Genomic DNA, 16407 nt, shown 5'->3' with positions numbered 1-16407 from the left:
ATACGATATCTTACGCTTTCCGTATAATTTTCAGTCAATACGACGTATAAACGGGATAAAAATATCGTCAGCATCCGTTCGCAAAGATCGAATCGTTTGCGTAGCGTAAATTTGCTTAATCCAGAAAAAGATATTCTAAAAATATTCCATCTGATTGTGGCATTCTTATATCTTATGAATTTAAAAATACATCATATGACAAAGAAAGATAAAAATCATGAAATGCGAAGCCAAGAAGAATTATTTTTTCGTCTTAATGATTACAGATTTATCGATTTATTTATCGAAAATTAATGAATTCGCTTTTGCTGTCGATTCCTATGAAGCTACTTGGGACACAGATGATGCGTTTTGGTCGCATGCGACGATATTTGTACGCACTATTTATTTCGGCAAAACTGATACATGAAAGGCGATGATTGCGAATTCCGTGTTCTTTTTTAAACGAAATTTGCACCGTTGAATGTACTGACAACTCGTTTATTATTTTTGTTTCACAAATTTGCGAGACTTATTTATGACTGCTTCTCTCTTTAAGAACGAATATATTTTTTTAAAGAAAAAAAATATGTTATAAATATATAATATATAATTATGTTGAAAAATTAAATTATATTATAGAATATTTTATGACCGACTATATATATTAACTTCTTTTATAAATCTGGAATTTAAATTATAATTTTTATTCGTATTTACATATTAATATCAATTTATAAAAGACGAAATTTGTATTATTTTCGTCCGAGAAAAAAAGTTTACATATAATTATATATGATAAGATCTATTCATATTAGATCTATTTACTATATATATATATATTACTGTAATATTCTATTATTATAATATATTTATATTATGATATATCTATTTATATTTATATGTTATTATATCAAGATATTTATATTTATAACATTACATAGAATTATGCAGAATTACATTAGATTTTCTTTTTCGAGTCTTATCATCGTATTTTTGCAGAATTCGATATGGAATTATAAATATTTTGATATAATTAAAGTAAATAATAGTAAATAATAGCTCTTATTATACATATATTATATATAATTAGATATAAACTTTTTCTCGGGTAATTTGTATTTTTTTACGAAATATTGTACTACGCGTAATTCTTGAATAAACATATAAAATGTACATGTTTTTTACTCACGGCAGAAATCCTGATCCATATTTTGTGTCGTCTATCGATTTCGCAATAAAGAACCATGTCGCCACGCTCAAATGGCGTGATAAAATTTGTCGTGTTCTGACGCAATGGCTACTTTATACCCTCCAAAGATACGACCAAGTTTCAGACGTCGCGGCGACATCCGGGCGCCAACGAGTCTGCACTTTTCGAGCATATTGCGGCCCCTGCTTCCTTTCCACTCGACACACGTTTCGCCTTTCGGATATAATCCCCACATTGATATAAATTTCATATGCAATGAATCCGTAACTTTGATACACAACATTGTCGAGGTTGCATCACGCAAAGCGCAGAATTTTACTCGGTAGATGAGAATTAATTAAGTTATGCATAGTAATAATAGTCATAGTAATAATAATCTCATTCATTCCAAACATATTATGTCAAGAATATGAGTTGAGTAAAACAAGGTAAATATTTCCTTTTTGACGATTTAATTTAATAAAGTTGATTGTCTATTATTTGAAATCAATTTTAAATTAAGATCATACAAAATTATTAGTTTTTAATTTAGCATCTACAATACAACAAATATTAGATCGCGATTATTTATTTTTTAATATATATTATGTTTAGTTGTTAGTGAAAATATACAGAATGACAATTGATGATAAGATGAAGAGGACTTTAGATATAAGTTAATTCCATATTATCTGATTTCGAGATCAAATCGTATAACTGTTTTCTGAATGAATTTATTCACATTAATCCGTTACTCTTGTAGACGATCTTATATAAAACTGAGTCACGCTTCATTTATAATTCAAACTCTTCTCTCCCTTCAGGCCGAACGCGTTTAAATCGCGAATCATCGCGTGTACGGTGCCTTAAACAACTACCGAATAGATTCTGACGGTATTTCTCGTCGCTTAACTAATGCTTCGTAGAAACCGGAAGTCCTTGCGATTCGCTCTTTGCACCATGCGGCGCACTGTCGTGACTACAGAAAGGCGCCTTCTCGATCGCCGCGGCAAGATAAGATCGACCGATATCCCGCTGGCTGAACGCGTCCGTTACCTTCGTAACCCCTTGCAACCTTATCGCCCTACACCTCGTCTTGATAACGGAGCGATATTCGCTTGCGAAATAACGTAGTTAACATAATGCGTAATAAATGCGAAACGTATATTACGTGGAATAATATGCAGAAGAAAAGGACATTCTTGTTTTGAAAATATATTTAGTTTTAACATGGAAATCTTGAAATGAGATTATATTTCGTTAATTAAAGAAAAATATAATTGCTTGAATAATACTGGTCAACACTCAAATTTTTTCCTGACATTTAACATGTATTATAGGTTATATCTAAAGCACTGATTACGAAAAAATACTAAGTTTAATTGTATCAGCTCTACTTTTTTTATTTATAAGATATTATAATTATATCGATTATTGATATTTTTGAAAGATGTATTCGCCACAAATATAACAAAAACTATCTGGATTATGTAAATAACGTCTCCGAGTCGAAGACATATCGAAAGTTTAAAAAATAATAATTTTGAGTCGAGTAAAACTTAAAAAAATTGCATGTGATGTCTAAAGGGGGGAGTCTAAAAATATTAAAAAACAAGAGCTGTTAAAAAAACTACTATCGTACTCGAAATCAGCACACTTAAATAAGCCCAAAACTGCAAAATTATAAGAAGAAAAAGTTAAAATTATTTTTTTTTGTTGGCCAGTAATTGCTCACTTGAATGAAACCATTTTATATAGTTCAATCAAGAAAAATATATTCTTATGATTTAAGTTTTGATTTTTTTGAATGGAAAAGAAACAATGTTGGATAGAAAATAACATTTTTAAATCAAAGATTATAATTTTCTTAAAGTGAAATTAAATAATTACATATTCTTGAGCTGACAATTGCAATATTAAAATAAGACTATAATATTGTTGAAATTTAAAATTATTAAATTCTTTTAAGAAGATTATAAATTGTTGCGTGAATACGAAACAATGCACGCGTTAATTTAAGTATATAAATTTTGATTTGACACTCTTATTTTTTTTCTGTATAATTGATTATGTTTGCAGTATAATTAGACTAAAGCTAGAATAGGACAAACTGTTTGAATCGTATCGAAAATAAAAAACAAATGTGCAAGATTGCGCTGAGGATGAGACTTTGAATCCCACAAATATACACATACTTCCATTCGTTTAATCTAAACTTCTCGATTAAAATTATAGATTTGTAAAAGTTATACGATAGGAAAAGATTTTTTTTCTTCAATCCAAACACATAATATATTGCATTTTATGATCTGAATTACTCGTCACGGTTATCTGAGTGTCACGTGCATTAGATCAATATGCAGTTGTGTGACACTCTCTAGGCGTAATGTCACGCGTGAATGTTATTTATATATATATATATATCGGTTGATTAAGCAAAACATGATATTATTTTGCGATTGATATCCGAACAACTAAAAAACTTCATTTATCTGGTCACGCATATTTGCTATCTTGTAACAATGTTTGTCACGGATTCCCAATATAGAACATGTATCAAGTAAAGAAATTGTTGATAGTGAAGGAATATACGTAATTTGAAAAAATTTCATGAAATTATTAGTGTGTGTACACACACATACACTTAGTTACTGCAATAAATTAACGTGTTTTGCTTCTCTTTGAAAATAAAATTCCTCACAGATAATCATGAATTTATCCTATTTTGAAATAATATCGTGAGATTATAAACATTATATATAATGAGATGTATACATTTAAAAAAAAATACCATGTTTTGATAACAGAACAGGATTTCAATAATCTTGATTACTTCATTTTCCATTTTTTCCTCCATAGCTTCCAATTCGTTTAATATTCTACTCGAAATAATAGGATCACTAAACAAACCATTTCATTACTCTATGGGAGTCGTGACCAAATTAATCCATTACTAACGAACAGTCTCAATGGCACTAATCACTTCGTCTGTTGCAGGATGAGAAGATCACGATGCTGAGATCCAGATCCTTAGTAGGCCTGCTGATCCTCGTGATCGTGCTGAAGACAGCACACTCGAATCATTGTCTGACGAACTTGGAAGGTAAATCGCCGATCATTATCGTCAGTTCGATCGTTGTAGCTCAATTATAGCGCATTTGTCAGCTCTGAAGATGCTGATATCATTGATTCGCCATCGGAAAAACGACGTCACGTGGAATAATCGATAATTGGTGCGATGGCGAGGCGTGGCCGGACATTAATTGAATCACGTCCACGACTCATCCATAGATGATTATTCGCTGTTGTTGATGAATAATTAGATATATCGCAGGCGCGTAATGACAAATTGAATTCGCATTCCATGTGCATTAATGTAACTGCGCCACGTATAACTTACCCGCTTATTATCGAATATTTAAATATCGCAGATTGCAGATTGGCAATAGCCGGAAACGTTCTTCCACAAACTACATGTTTTTCTCAGATGTTTACATCGATCGAATCGAGCGATAGAATAACCTTGCATTTCTACATTTGCGGCGATTCTCTAACTTGTGTTTTTCAATTGTCGAATAACAATTTTTACCATTGTTTATTATATACGTTCGAATTACAAAGTCCCTTTCGCAGTTTTTCTAATCGCTGCCCCGACTTCTTTAAAATTTTTAATTAATTAATAAAATGCTTTAAAAAAATTCTAATTAATTAAATAAATAATTTAATCAATAAATTTTTTTATTAATTAATAAAATTCTTTAACTGTATATGTTATAATGCTATAATTTTTTACTATATGTAAGTTTACAAAAAAAAAGAATTTAAAAAGAAAAAATTTTTCGAGATAAATTTTTTATGAATTACAGAAGTTAATCCAAAGAGGATAATTCATCATGAAGGCCATTTCTTGAACATTCAATTTGAAGTATCGAGAAGAGTCACTCATAGATTGACGTCGGAGATCATGAAAATTTTTTTGACCGAAGTACTGGGTTACACCGGTATTGGCATTATCAATAAGGATGACAAATTCAACGCATCTGAGGTCTTCGAAAGACTATCCGAGAAGCCGACGTACAATGGACACAAAATGTATGATAAATGATCGTAATTAATATACCACTTTATGCAATCCTGATTCTAGCCTCTTTGATTTCTTGAATTATTTTATTTGATCTTATTTTATTTTATCTACCTTTTTACTTTTTGTTTCACAAACATGATTATAATAGCTTTTCGATCATTAACTTTTCAACGAGCTCGTAAATAGCATTAAATAAAATAGTAGTATTGAATCGTAATAAGTATCGAACTTCTAACATAATTGCAGGAAGTGAATAGAATTTATAATTTTTGATATGTATATTTAATTTATGAAAATACATCTTTCATACATCTTTCATACTAGAATAAATATCAGCAACATTCAATTAATGAAAATATCTACTATGTTGATTGCAAATGTATGCTTTTTCCAGCAAATAATCAGAATACACATACTAATAGAATGTATGCATGTTTATTTACCAATATTATATTAAGGTTCTCTCTTTAATATTTATATTAAAAATTATATATGTATAATATTTATATTAATTGAAATATTATATTAATATATTATTTAAAATATTTATATTTTAATTAAAATGTTTATATTAATATTTATATCAAGCTTCTCAATCATTTAATAATATTTGTTTGTGTGCAAATCAGAACAATGTATCTATCTTGACATATTTCAATTGTTGAGACGTATCCAATTATTGCGAGATGTGACAATATATATATTATGTCACAATACAATGTATAGAGCTAATTATTAATATTTGGCTGCTACATGGATGCAAAATGGAAGGGTCAAGTCACTTCAAATTTAATATATCTTCTTTTGTTACAATAAACAATAAACAATTTAATTTATATAAATTATTAGATGATGACGTATTTTTTATATTCTTTCATTAGATACATAAATGTCATCAATATTGAATCGAACAAATAGCTAAATAAATTTGCGTCTTTGCGATCTTTAAATTTAACAGAAGAATATACGCATTTGAATCGGACAATTATCGCATAATTAATTCTCTTTTATAACAGAGATAACAAAGATCCAGAAACGATGGTGAACATGGAAGTGTGGATTCCGCCGCAGCAGGACACGTCGCCGCTGCTGAGTAAATACAACGTGAAAGAATGTGGCTCGATCGCGCCACCGGGACACTTTGGTTGGTTCGTTCCGAATGCGTTAGCCAGACCCGATGATAACTGGCTAATTTTCTCCAAATTGGAAACCGCCAGCAGGTTCGTCATCGACGAGGCGATCATCAAGAATTCCACGATGAATCCGGATACGAGGGATTATTATTGCCACGAAGTCTTTTGCAAGGACGGGATGTATATCCCGGAACAATGTCAAAGTCAAGGACAGCGGTGGACGCCAAAATGCGCGCTGCTGCTAGCCGAATACCCAGACGTTACGCTCTTTGTGAAGGAGCACATCGATCAGATGAAGCTCTACGTCAAGGTGGCGTGGGTGGGTCCGAATCTCAGATATTTGACCAAGAACTTGACCGAGGAGTACATCCGATCCGCACGAAACTCATCTTCCATTGAGAATAGGTATGGTTGATTTTGTACACTGAGAAAAAAATTATATTGAATCAACATCATATAATATATAATTGAAATTTATCATATTAATTCAATAACATTATTAAATCAAATCAGTATCATGACGTATTGATTTGATTGATGATGTTATTGAATTAATAAAATAAATTCCAATTACACTGATGTTGTTGATTGAATATTATTTTTTTCTCAGCGTATACTATGTAATTTAATCGAAACAATTGATATTAATAAATAAAAGATTTTTTGAGTTTCATAAAAATTTCTTTCAGATCGTTGATGATTTTACACTATTCGCCCAGCAGTGTGATTCCGAATGAGAAGGACTTTACAACGATATATTTTCCACGTTGCGGTGCGAAAGAGTCGATCAGCTGTGCCTACGAATCGAACAGACTAACGAAGTTAGTATGGAAAAGGTTGGAAATGATCGCGAAAATGGCTTTTCAATCGATCAGTCGCGCAAAGTTTAGCCGAGAGATGTATGAAAATTTAATCGTGCGACGTATGTGGGCAGCGAGTAATGTTTCGGACGAAGAAATCGCCTGTGACTGGTTGAAAGAGAATCTGAATTATACCTTGACGGAATGGAAGCCCAGCAACGAATATAAAAACACCTTATTTGTCGGCGGAATATTTCCTATGACTAACGATTCATACATTGGAAAATCGATTGTGATCGCCGCTAAGATGGCGAAAGAAGTTATCAACGTTAATAACACTCTGCTGAGAGATTACAACTTGACCCTGATGGCCAACAACGGCCAATGTAAATCGGACATGGTAATGAAGTCTTTTATCAATTATATCGTACAACCTGATTATTATCAGAAACTGGTCGGTGTATTGGGACCAGCTTGCTCGGAAACTGTGGAGCCATTGGTCGGAGTGTCGAAGCATTATAAAACAGTGATTATTAGCTACAGCGCCGAAGGATCCAGTTTCGATGACCGCAGCAAATATCCGTACTTCTTCAGGACTATCGGCGAGAACAAGCAATACAAGTATGTCTATCTGCAGCTTTTGCAAATGCTGGGTTGGCATCGAGTCGCTTCTTTGACGGAAGATGGACAAAAGTACACCGAATATATATCATACATGCAGGACCTGCTCAGAGATAACGGCATCACTTTCGTGGCAAATGTCAAGTTTCCAAGAGAGCGAGAAGCCGACGTTATGACGAATGTATGTTTAATTTATGAGAAATGTTGTGCAATAGGCTAACGTAATAAAGATTCATAAAAAAATTGCCGATTTAAATAAATTTTCAATTTATTTAAATGACGTGCACGATACTTGTACAAATAGAATTCGTGAAATTAATTTTAATACTTTTAATAACATTTATGCGAAGATGTATCCCCATAAATTATAATAATTATTAATTTTCAGTACTTAAAAGATTTGAAAGAGAAACGAGCAAGAATTATTATCGCAGATGTGTACGGTGACGTAGCTCTTCAGGTCATGTGCGAAGCATATAAATTGGAGATGACAGCTGCTCAGGTAATAATCACGTCACTTTGTGCTCGTTATTTACGAATGAATTATAAAAATATAATTAAAGATAATTCAGCAGTTTCAACGATTTAATTTTTTTGTCAAAGGGCTACGTCTGGTTTCTCCCGCTTTGGCTTCAGCAACAATGGTATAATCCTGATTATTATAAGCAAGAAGGCAAAAAAGTACACTGCACTATGAGCGAGATGATGAAGGCCATAAACGGACATCTCGGCTTGTCGCATGCATATTTCGCTCGCGATGACAGTATAATGCAAGAGGGAATCACAGTGCGCGAGTGGCGCGAGCGTTATGAGAACACTTGCCGAATGCAGGATCCTCCGTTACAGCCCTCTAATTATGCCGGTTATGCCTACGATGCTATGTGGACTTATGCTTACGCCATGGACCGACTTATCCATGAGAATGAGAGCTACGTCTTCGATCTTCATAGTGATCATACGGTCAATCGTCTCACAACCATTATCGGAGAGAGTGATTTTAATGGGGTTGGTTTTACAAAAAACTCTGCACATTTTATATGAAAAGAGTGGTTAAATTGGCTGAAATTAAAATATGTTGTAGTTTAAGTGGTGCTGATTAAAAATTTCCTCGAGCAAAAAATCCGAAAATCAAAATTCTGTTCTTCAATACATAAGATTAAATTAATATATAAATATTTAAAAAAATATTTATATATAATGTATTACTTATACAATATTTACTGATTCCAAACCCTCTCTATTAATTATATTTATTCTTTTATTCCGTGATATTATTATATTTATTATTTTATCTGTTCAATTTAATTTAACTATTATATCTATTTATTATCTATTATTTTATTTTATTTTGTATATAAAACAGGCGGTTCTTAAACTTGGTTTTACCACTTACTTCAAAAATCATATTTTATATTTTTATATTTTTGATTTTCGGACTTTTTACTCGAAGAAATCTTTGATCAACACCATCTAAAACTACAACATGTTTATATTTCAGCCAATAGCTTATTGCATAACGATGTAAAATGATATATAAGATGATTTATACATATATAGCACTAACTTTGCAGTAAATTTTCAAGAAATAATTCGGTTAAGAGATTTGGAATCTGTTATTAAAATATACCTTGCAATAACCTTGCAATATATAGTGAATCACTGTATATAAACGACAATGCTTTACAATAACTAAATATATTTCCATTTTTACAATAACTAAATATATTTCCATTTTTTCTAAGGTATCCGGAAGAATACAATTTCTAGGCAGACCATCGAGATATTCCGTTATTAATATCATACAATTTATCGATAATGAGACACGTATTGTTGGTAATTTCTATCCAAATATTTCGGAAGTCAAACACGAAGTAATCGGCGGAACATTGGATTTAAATATATCGGCTTTTGTTTGGTTATCGGAGACGAAGCCTGACGATGGTTCAGAGCCTCCGGCGAGATGCGTTTTGGCAGGATTGGCAGAATTACTGGATGTCTCTTGCGAAGTAGCGATAGTGATTGCTAATATCATCGGTTTCGGTCTTCTCGGAGCGATTTTAATCATTGGCTTTATCATGATTAAGCGAAAGTACGTTCATTGTAATTATTATTTTACATTTATTATATCATAATAGATATATGTAGGATAACATAAATATTCTTCAAGATATTGTATTCTTGTTTATTTTCGTTTAATTATAATTCTCTGCTATTTTTTTATAGGTACGATGAAAAAGTACGACAACATGAAAAATATATGAAGTCCCTGGGTATCGATCTATCGCAGACGGACACATCTAGTTTAGACGTGTGGGAAATTCCTCGAGATAGAGTAGTAATTAATCGAAAACTCGGAGAGGGAGCTTTCGGTACCGTTTACGGTGGTGAAGCTTTCTTCCCTGACAAGGGCTGGCTAGCCGTCGCTGTAAAGACTTTAAAAGTCGGCAGTTCGACCGACGAGAAGCTTGATTTTTTGAGCGAGGTCGAGGTCATGAAGAGATTCGAGCATAAGAACATAATTAGGTTATTAGGTGTGTGCATAAAGTGCGAGCCCGTGTTAACCGTGATGGAATTTATGCTTTACGGCGATTTGAAGACCTTCCTGTTGGCCAGAAGACATTTGGTCAACGATCGGAGTTACGAAGACTCCGATGAGATTTCAAATAAAAAATTAACCGCCATGGCGTTGGACGTTGCTAGAGCGCTCAGTTATTTAGCGCAATTAAAATATGTTCACAGGTGGGTGGAAGATTTTCAAGATTTCTAGTCGCAACGCTAATATTAGCGATGTAATAATAATTATTATAATTATTATTATACTAAATCGAAAGGAATTAGGCTTGTTATGTATTAAACAACACGACAAGAAAACAAGCCTCTCCGAGCCACAGCGGATGGTAATGCCTAAAAATTCTTTTAATTGTACGCGAAATTTTTAAACAAGAACAAGGCATATGCATATTTTTACTTGGTGCATTTACCAAGATATAGATTCTCATTTTTGAGAATTCTATAAAACCTTTATCCCCCTGAAGAGACGTAGACGAGAAAAATATCGGGGCGAAGTTGCTGAATCGGAAATCGAACCCGAGTCTTATGCCTTGTTCTCGTTAAAAATTTCGCGTACAATTAAAAGAATTTTTAGGCATTATCATCCGCTGTGGCTCGGAGATGCTTGTTTTCTTGTCGTGTTGTTTAATTATTATTATATAATAATAATAATAATAATAATAATAATTATTATTATTATTATTATTAGTATTAGTATTATAATTATAATTATTATTATAATTAATTATAATTATTTTTTTTTCTTTCAGAGACGTCGCTTCTCGCAATTGTCTGGTGAATGCCCAGCGCGTGGTGAAACTCGGAGACTTTGGTATGACGAGACCAATGTATGAGAATGATTATTATAAATTTAATCGGAAAGGTAAGATATTTTCAGTACTATAATTTCATAAAAGAATTTGCATTGGCAAAATTTTTATTTGCCCACAGGCATGCTACCAGTAAGATGGATGTCGCCAGAATCGCTGGCGCTAGGAATCTTCACACCAGCATCCGATGTCTGGTCTTATGGCGTGATGCTTTACGAGATTGTTACATTTGGCAGTTTTCCTTTTCAAGGGATGAGTAATAATGAAGTACTCTCGCACGTGAAAGCTGGTAATTGTCTCACTGTGCCGAAGAAAGTAAAAATGCAACTGTAAGTAATTATCTCGATGATTGTAGCATCTTATTTAGCGATTCTTTTGCTATATTTTATTTTTCTATATTTACAGCGAGAATTTAATGTATTCCTGTTGGAATGTGGACCACACAAAGAGACCATCGGCGCCGGAGATTGTTGACTTTTTGGCGACAAATCCTCGCATCATTGCGCCGTGTCTCGATGTGCCTCTGTCAAGTGTGCAGCTGGAGCACACCGCGCAACTTGACATACAACTATCGGAGAATAACCGAAAATTCTCAATTTCGTGGCCATCACAGCGTTCAGACTCTCAAACTCAAGAATTGAAATCCCCGAACTCGCCAACGTCGCTTCTACTGGACTTGAACGGTCAAGATGACGATCAGACTTTAGACTCTCTGCTGATCGGCATATCTAGTGAACAAGACAGTTCTAGCCCTCTACTGGACTCTACAAGAGCCTCGATTTTGAAGCAAATGTGGCTTCAAGAGAATTCAAATGATAACCAAGCTCACAGGTATGTCAATCTTCAGCCAGGTATGCTAAAATTAGCCTGCGAATCCGGCAGAAATGGTAGCGCTGGAAACATACAGATGGAGGAAAAAACGTCCATACTGTCCGAAAAGAAAAGCACCGATAACATGTCAGTGCTCTGACATAAGTAGATGATTTTGTAAAGAAATTGGAAACTAGTCAGATCCTCGAAGCGGTGTTCTATTAAAGAGAAGTAACTGTACAAGCTCAACACCAGAATCCAAGATACACTATTCGTGTTCTAGAATAAAGTAAAAGAGTTGACTCGAATGATTCCAAGTAATACGGATATATGTGAGGGAGGAAGTCTATACGCTCATTTGGTCAATGAGCGGCAGAAACCGTTGCAACGGTATCGACAACATATTCTGTGTAGAGAGCATTCAGTCCGACAAATAATTGCTAGAAATATTTGCAGACTAGAAAATATGTGAGGCGTAAGGGGCCTTTATCGGCAAATATAATCGCTTAAGTTATACCAAAGGATTTTTTAACAATACCAGAGAAAATCGATTCTATGGTACAGCATTTTAATTAACCAGTTAAATATTGTCTACCAGTTAAAAATTCTTTCAACATGAAGAAACTATGTTGAGCTAAATGATTATGATAACAATGGAAAAGCGTTGACTCTTATAAAAGAATTCCTAATGCGTTTGGGGATATATCCCTGGAAATATCTCGAAATGTGCGTACTTGTATAGCGAAACTGTCTCGAATAAATTAAAATTCATTGAAAAATATGTGAGGAGCAAGTAGCTGGATCGGGAATCGAACCCGAGTTTTCGCTTTTCAGGCAACCTTCCACCGCTCGAAAATAAATGAGTTTAATATTAAGACTTTTTTGATAACATATATATATACATATATATATATATTTTTTACGATTTTACGACTAAATCATGGTTCATATATGTTTATTTATACATATAGAGCAGTAAATAGAAAAATTCTTTATCATTTTATCATTTTTGCAATAATTATTGAAATATTAATTTACAAAAATTGACAAATAAGTGCCTGTTTCGCATAGCTAGATCATGGGATGTGTGCTCTAGGCGAATATGAGAGTATTCACAGAAAAATAATATAGAATATATAAGATAATCGAGACAGTTAGAGCTATTGATGGCAAAACTAATTTACCGGATCCAGTTTTGAGACTGACTTCCATTGCGAAATTTAGTCGCATCATCTGACCGGTCATAGACACTATCACATCACAGACAAATACCTGAAGGGTTCCAAAGGGAAGTGGCTTTTCGTAGATATGTGTTTCGCGAAACCGAAAAGACGATCGACGTCAATGCATTCTTCATTCAGCAGTTCTGTCGCCTTCTGCTCAATGCATCTTTAAGACTGATTCTCGAGATGCAAGAGACGCATCGTACCATTGTTTATCCTTTGTTTTCTTTTGTTTCTTGTCGAATAATAATTTGTTCGAGAAGAAGCTAGCGCATTTGAATAAATAAGATCCGGTATTTTGCGAGTAGCGACGTTCGTATAACCATGACATTTTTTCTTGCTTGTTACACTTAAAAAATCAGTGAACAATTCTTCCCTGTTTCTTAATTATCCCTTCACGAATGTGACTACACGTTTGTCGATCACATGTCACCACCGCCAACACATCACAGATTAATTAATATTGTAAGATTAATCATCGGCTCGATCGACAGATGCAATTATTTATTGATATATAACAAGTGGATTTCTTGCGAAAGATTTTTATACAGAATATGTTTCTTATTAAGGGTCCACTTAATAGCATTCTTGTATAAAGTAGTGTTGCCAGATGACAGATAGCACCATATTTTATATACATAAATTCATATAATATATTTAACCCTTTCCGGCATCAGTCGACGAAGTTCCTTGAGAATTGCTTTTTTTATGTTCCTGCATTCTCGAATAAATGATAGATATAATGTCAAAATGTGTGTACGTAAAATATATGAGCCTCTTATTTCCAAAGTGATGATTACAGATAAATTTTCGAATCTAGACTTGCATACCGCTTTTGAAATAAGTGACTTGTATGTAAATGAGCGTGCCATTCGTTAGATAGCAAATGCAAACAATCATGCAACTAGTTACTGATTACAATTGAGTAACAATTTAAAGAATTGTTATTGTAGGATTATATATAAAGTGTGCTAGAAAGGGTTAATTTTCAGCATCCGCTGTTCATTACGACTGAATAACTATACAATTAAGAGAGTTCATCGAAAATATTCACGTAGAGCATCAAAGACTCCAATAGAAAAGTATTTTTAATTCTCGATTCCAATTCATAACTATTCGCGCACATTCGGCAACAACATTGCGAGAAACGTATCTATAATTATACTATATTATATGTAATGCGCAATATTATACTATGTTTTGCATCATGAAAGGCAGTATAGATGATATTCATTCAAGCATCACTATCTGACAATCTTTCTAAGACTTATTTTATTATAGTTTTAATTTTTTAAATACGTACATATATTTGCAAAAGCTCAAATAAAAAAGATAGACAAAAAATCTATGTAGAGATAAAAAAAAATAAAGATATGTATAATCAAATATATGAGATATCTATAAAACAATGTAGAAAAGTTAAGGAGTAAAAAAAATAATATTTATTTTATTATTTAAATTTTTTTATACTTATAAAAATATAGCGGCTTTTTTCAGATGTAAAACTCGCTCGAGTTTCATAACAATAGTTATGTACAATTATATATGTGTATATCATAAAAAAAGATATAGATATTATATGCCAGTATCGCACATCTATACATCACATAGAAAATTAGTTTATTATTGCGTGTAGAGATAAACTTTTTTACTATTCGTCTGACAGAGGAATAATACCCGCGAATGCATCGCGAATATTCCTTTGACAAGTATAGACTGCAGGTTCTTGTAAAAAAAATTTTTACATATATTTGTACATACCACGGCATATTATTAAGTCCTTCCTCTAGTAGTTAACTTTATAAAAATAATCTCGGCGATTTTTTGCCAGATATATACGGCGATTACTCCTAAGGCACGTATATACAACCCTTGATTTTACTCGCTACACTACGATTACCAGTGTTTATTTATTGTCAAATTATATATATTGTAATTAAATCTACGGCGAATCTATGGTATTCGCAACATACGTTCCTTGAGCGCATATTTATTGTGCCTTTTGGAATTAAATAATGTTAAACATGTGTGTTTTGTTTATTGCATACAACCTCATTTCATTTTTTATATACATACATATATGGACATATTTACATGTATCTGCTCTCTGCAAAAAAATATGAAATTCTCATGAATTTGATTAGGATTCACTTTTAAAAAATTCTTTGGTAATTTTAAACAGTTGACAATTCACCGATAAGCCAAATTGTGTATGAATTAGATTTAAAATATATTAATATCTATCTTTGATATCTATTTAAAATTATATATTTTTGTTTATATATTCAATGCCTTAACAAAATATTAAATATACAGAACATATTTTTTATTTTAATTTTTAGTGATGAAAAATAAAGTTGCAAGTTAAAAATTCTTATCTTAATGAAAGAAAATCTCTATTCAGTTTGTTTATATTTGTAAATTTAGTATTTGAAATTTAAATGTTTTTTTCTTCGTAAAAAGCATTAGAAAACATGTACAAATAAAAAATATATTTTAGGAAATTGCCAAAAATTCCTTAAAATATCTTCTTCATTTGGATTTTCAAATAAAACAATTTGGAAAAGCAGCTCTAGAAAACTTTCAGGATATTTTTTTATAAAATTTAAGTAAACACTCTGATATGTACAATTTTAATTTAAATTTATTTCAGAATTGGAAATGTATCGCATATATATCATGTATATTTAGCATTATTTTTGTTTTACAAGTAAGACTATAAAAATGTTATGTTAATGTATATTAAACAAATATGCCATTTTAATGTATATATATTTTTATACTGATTTTTTATATCTTTCATACTTAGATATTTCAGATTTATTCTGTATCAATTATTATTCTATATTTGTTTATGATGAACTATTGAAACGTTTTATAATGTAACTACGATTTTATAAATGCAAAAGAAAGCATGAAAGAAAAATCTAAAAATTTTAAAAAGAACAAATATATTATCTAAAAAAATTACACGTCATTGTATTGCTCCTTTTACATGGCAACACAAACACCTTCTATAACATATGGGATAGCTTCATTTAGGCTAACGGACTTAAAAATCAAGCAATACAATATCAATTTAGCTATAAAATATAAGTTAAAAGCAAAGCGATTTTTTTCACAAATTATGCCGTTAACAAAATTACATTAAATTGAAAGAAAATCAATGATGCATTTGCTTTTTC

At 31.9% G+C, this 16407-nt stretch overlaps 1 protein-coding gene across 3 annotated transcripts in view; it reads left to right on the top strand.

The window, feature by feature from the left end:
- The window catches only part of LOC105258817, a 34879-nt gene extending 19630 nt beyond the window's left edge, over positions 1 to 15249 (top strand). For all 3 annotated transcript variants that reach the window (XM_011270328.3, XM_020029870.2, XM_011270329.3), the window contains exons 2-12: positions 4169 to 4274; positions 5038 to 5263; positions 6272 to 6793; positions 7078 to 7990; positions 8198 to 8311; positions 8413 to 8814; positions 9552 to 9898; positions 10033 to 10548; positions 11130 to 11242; positions 11311 to 11518; positions 11595 to 15249. In XM_011270328.3, coding sequence (XP_011268630.1) covers positions 4184 to 4274; positions 5038 to 5263; positions 6272 to 6793; positions 7078 to 7990; positions 8198 to 8311; positions 8413 to 8814; positions 9552 to 9898; positions 10033 to 10548; positions 11130 to 11242; positions 11311 to 11518; positions 11595 to 12159 — 4017 coding nt within the window. In that variant the 5' untranslated portion in view covers positions 4169 to 4183 and the 3' untranslated portion in view covers positions 12160 to 15249. The remainder of the gene's footprint in view (positions 1 to 4168; positions 4275 to 5037; positions 5264 to 6271; positions 6794 to 7077; positions 7991 to 8197; positions 8312 to 8412; positions 8815 to 9551; positions 9899 to 10032; positions 10549 to 11129; positions 11243 to 11310; positions 11519 to 11594) is intronic.
- The last annotated feature ends 1158 nt before the right edge of the window (positions 15250 to 16407 follow it).

The sequence above is a fragment of the Camponotus floridanus genome, unplaced genomic scaffold (assembly GCF_003227725.1).
Source record: "Camponotus floridanus strain SB8 unplaced genomic scaffold, Cflo_v7.5 scaffold41, whole genome shotgun sequence".
NCBI classification, from domain to species: Eukaryota; Metazoa; Arthropoda; class Insecta; order Hymenoptera; family Formicidae; genus Camponotus; species Camponotus floridanus.
This window is presented reverse-complemented; position numbering and strand designations above follow the sequence as displayed.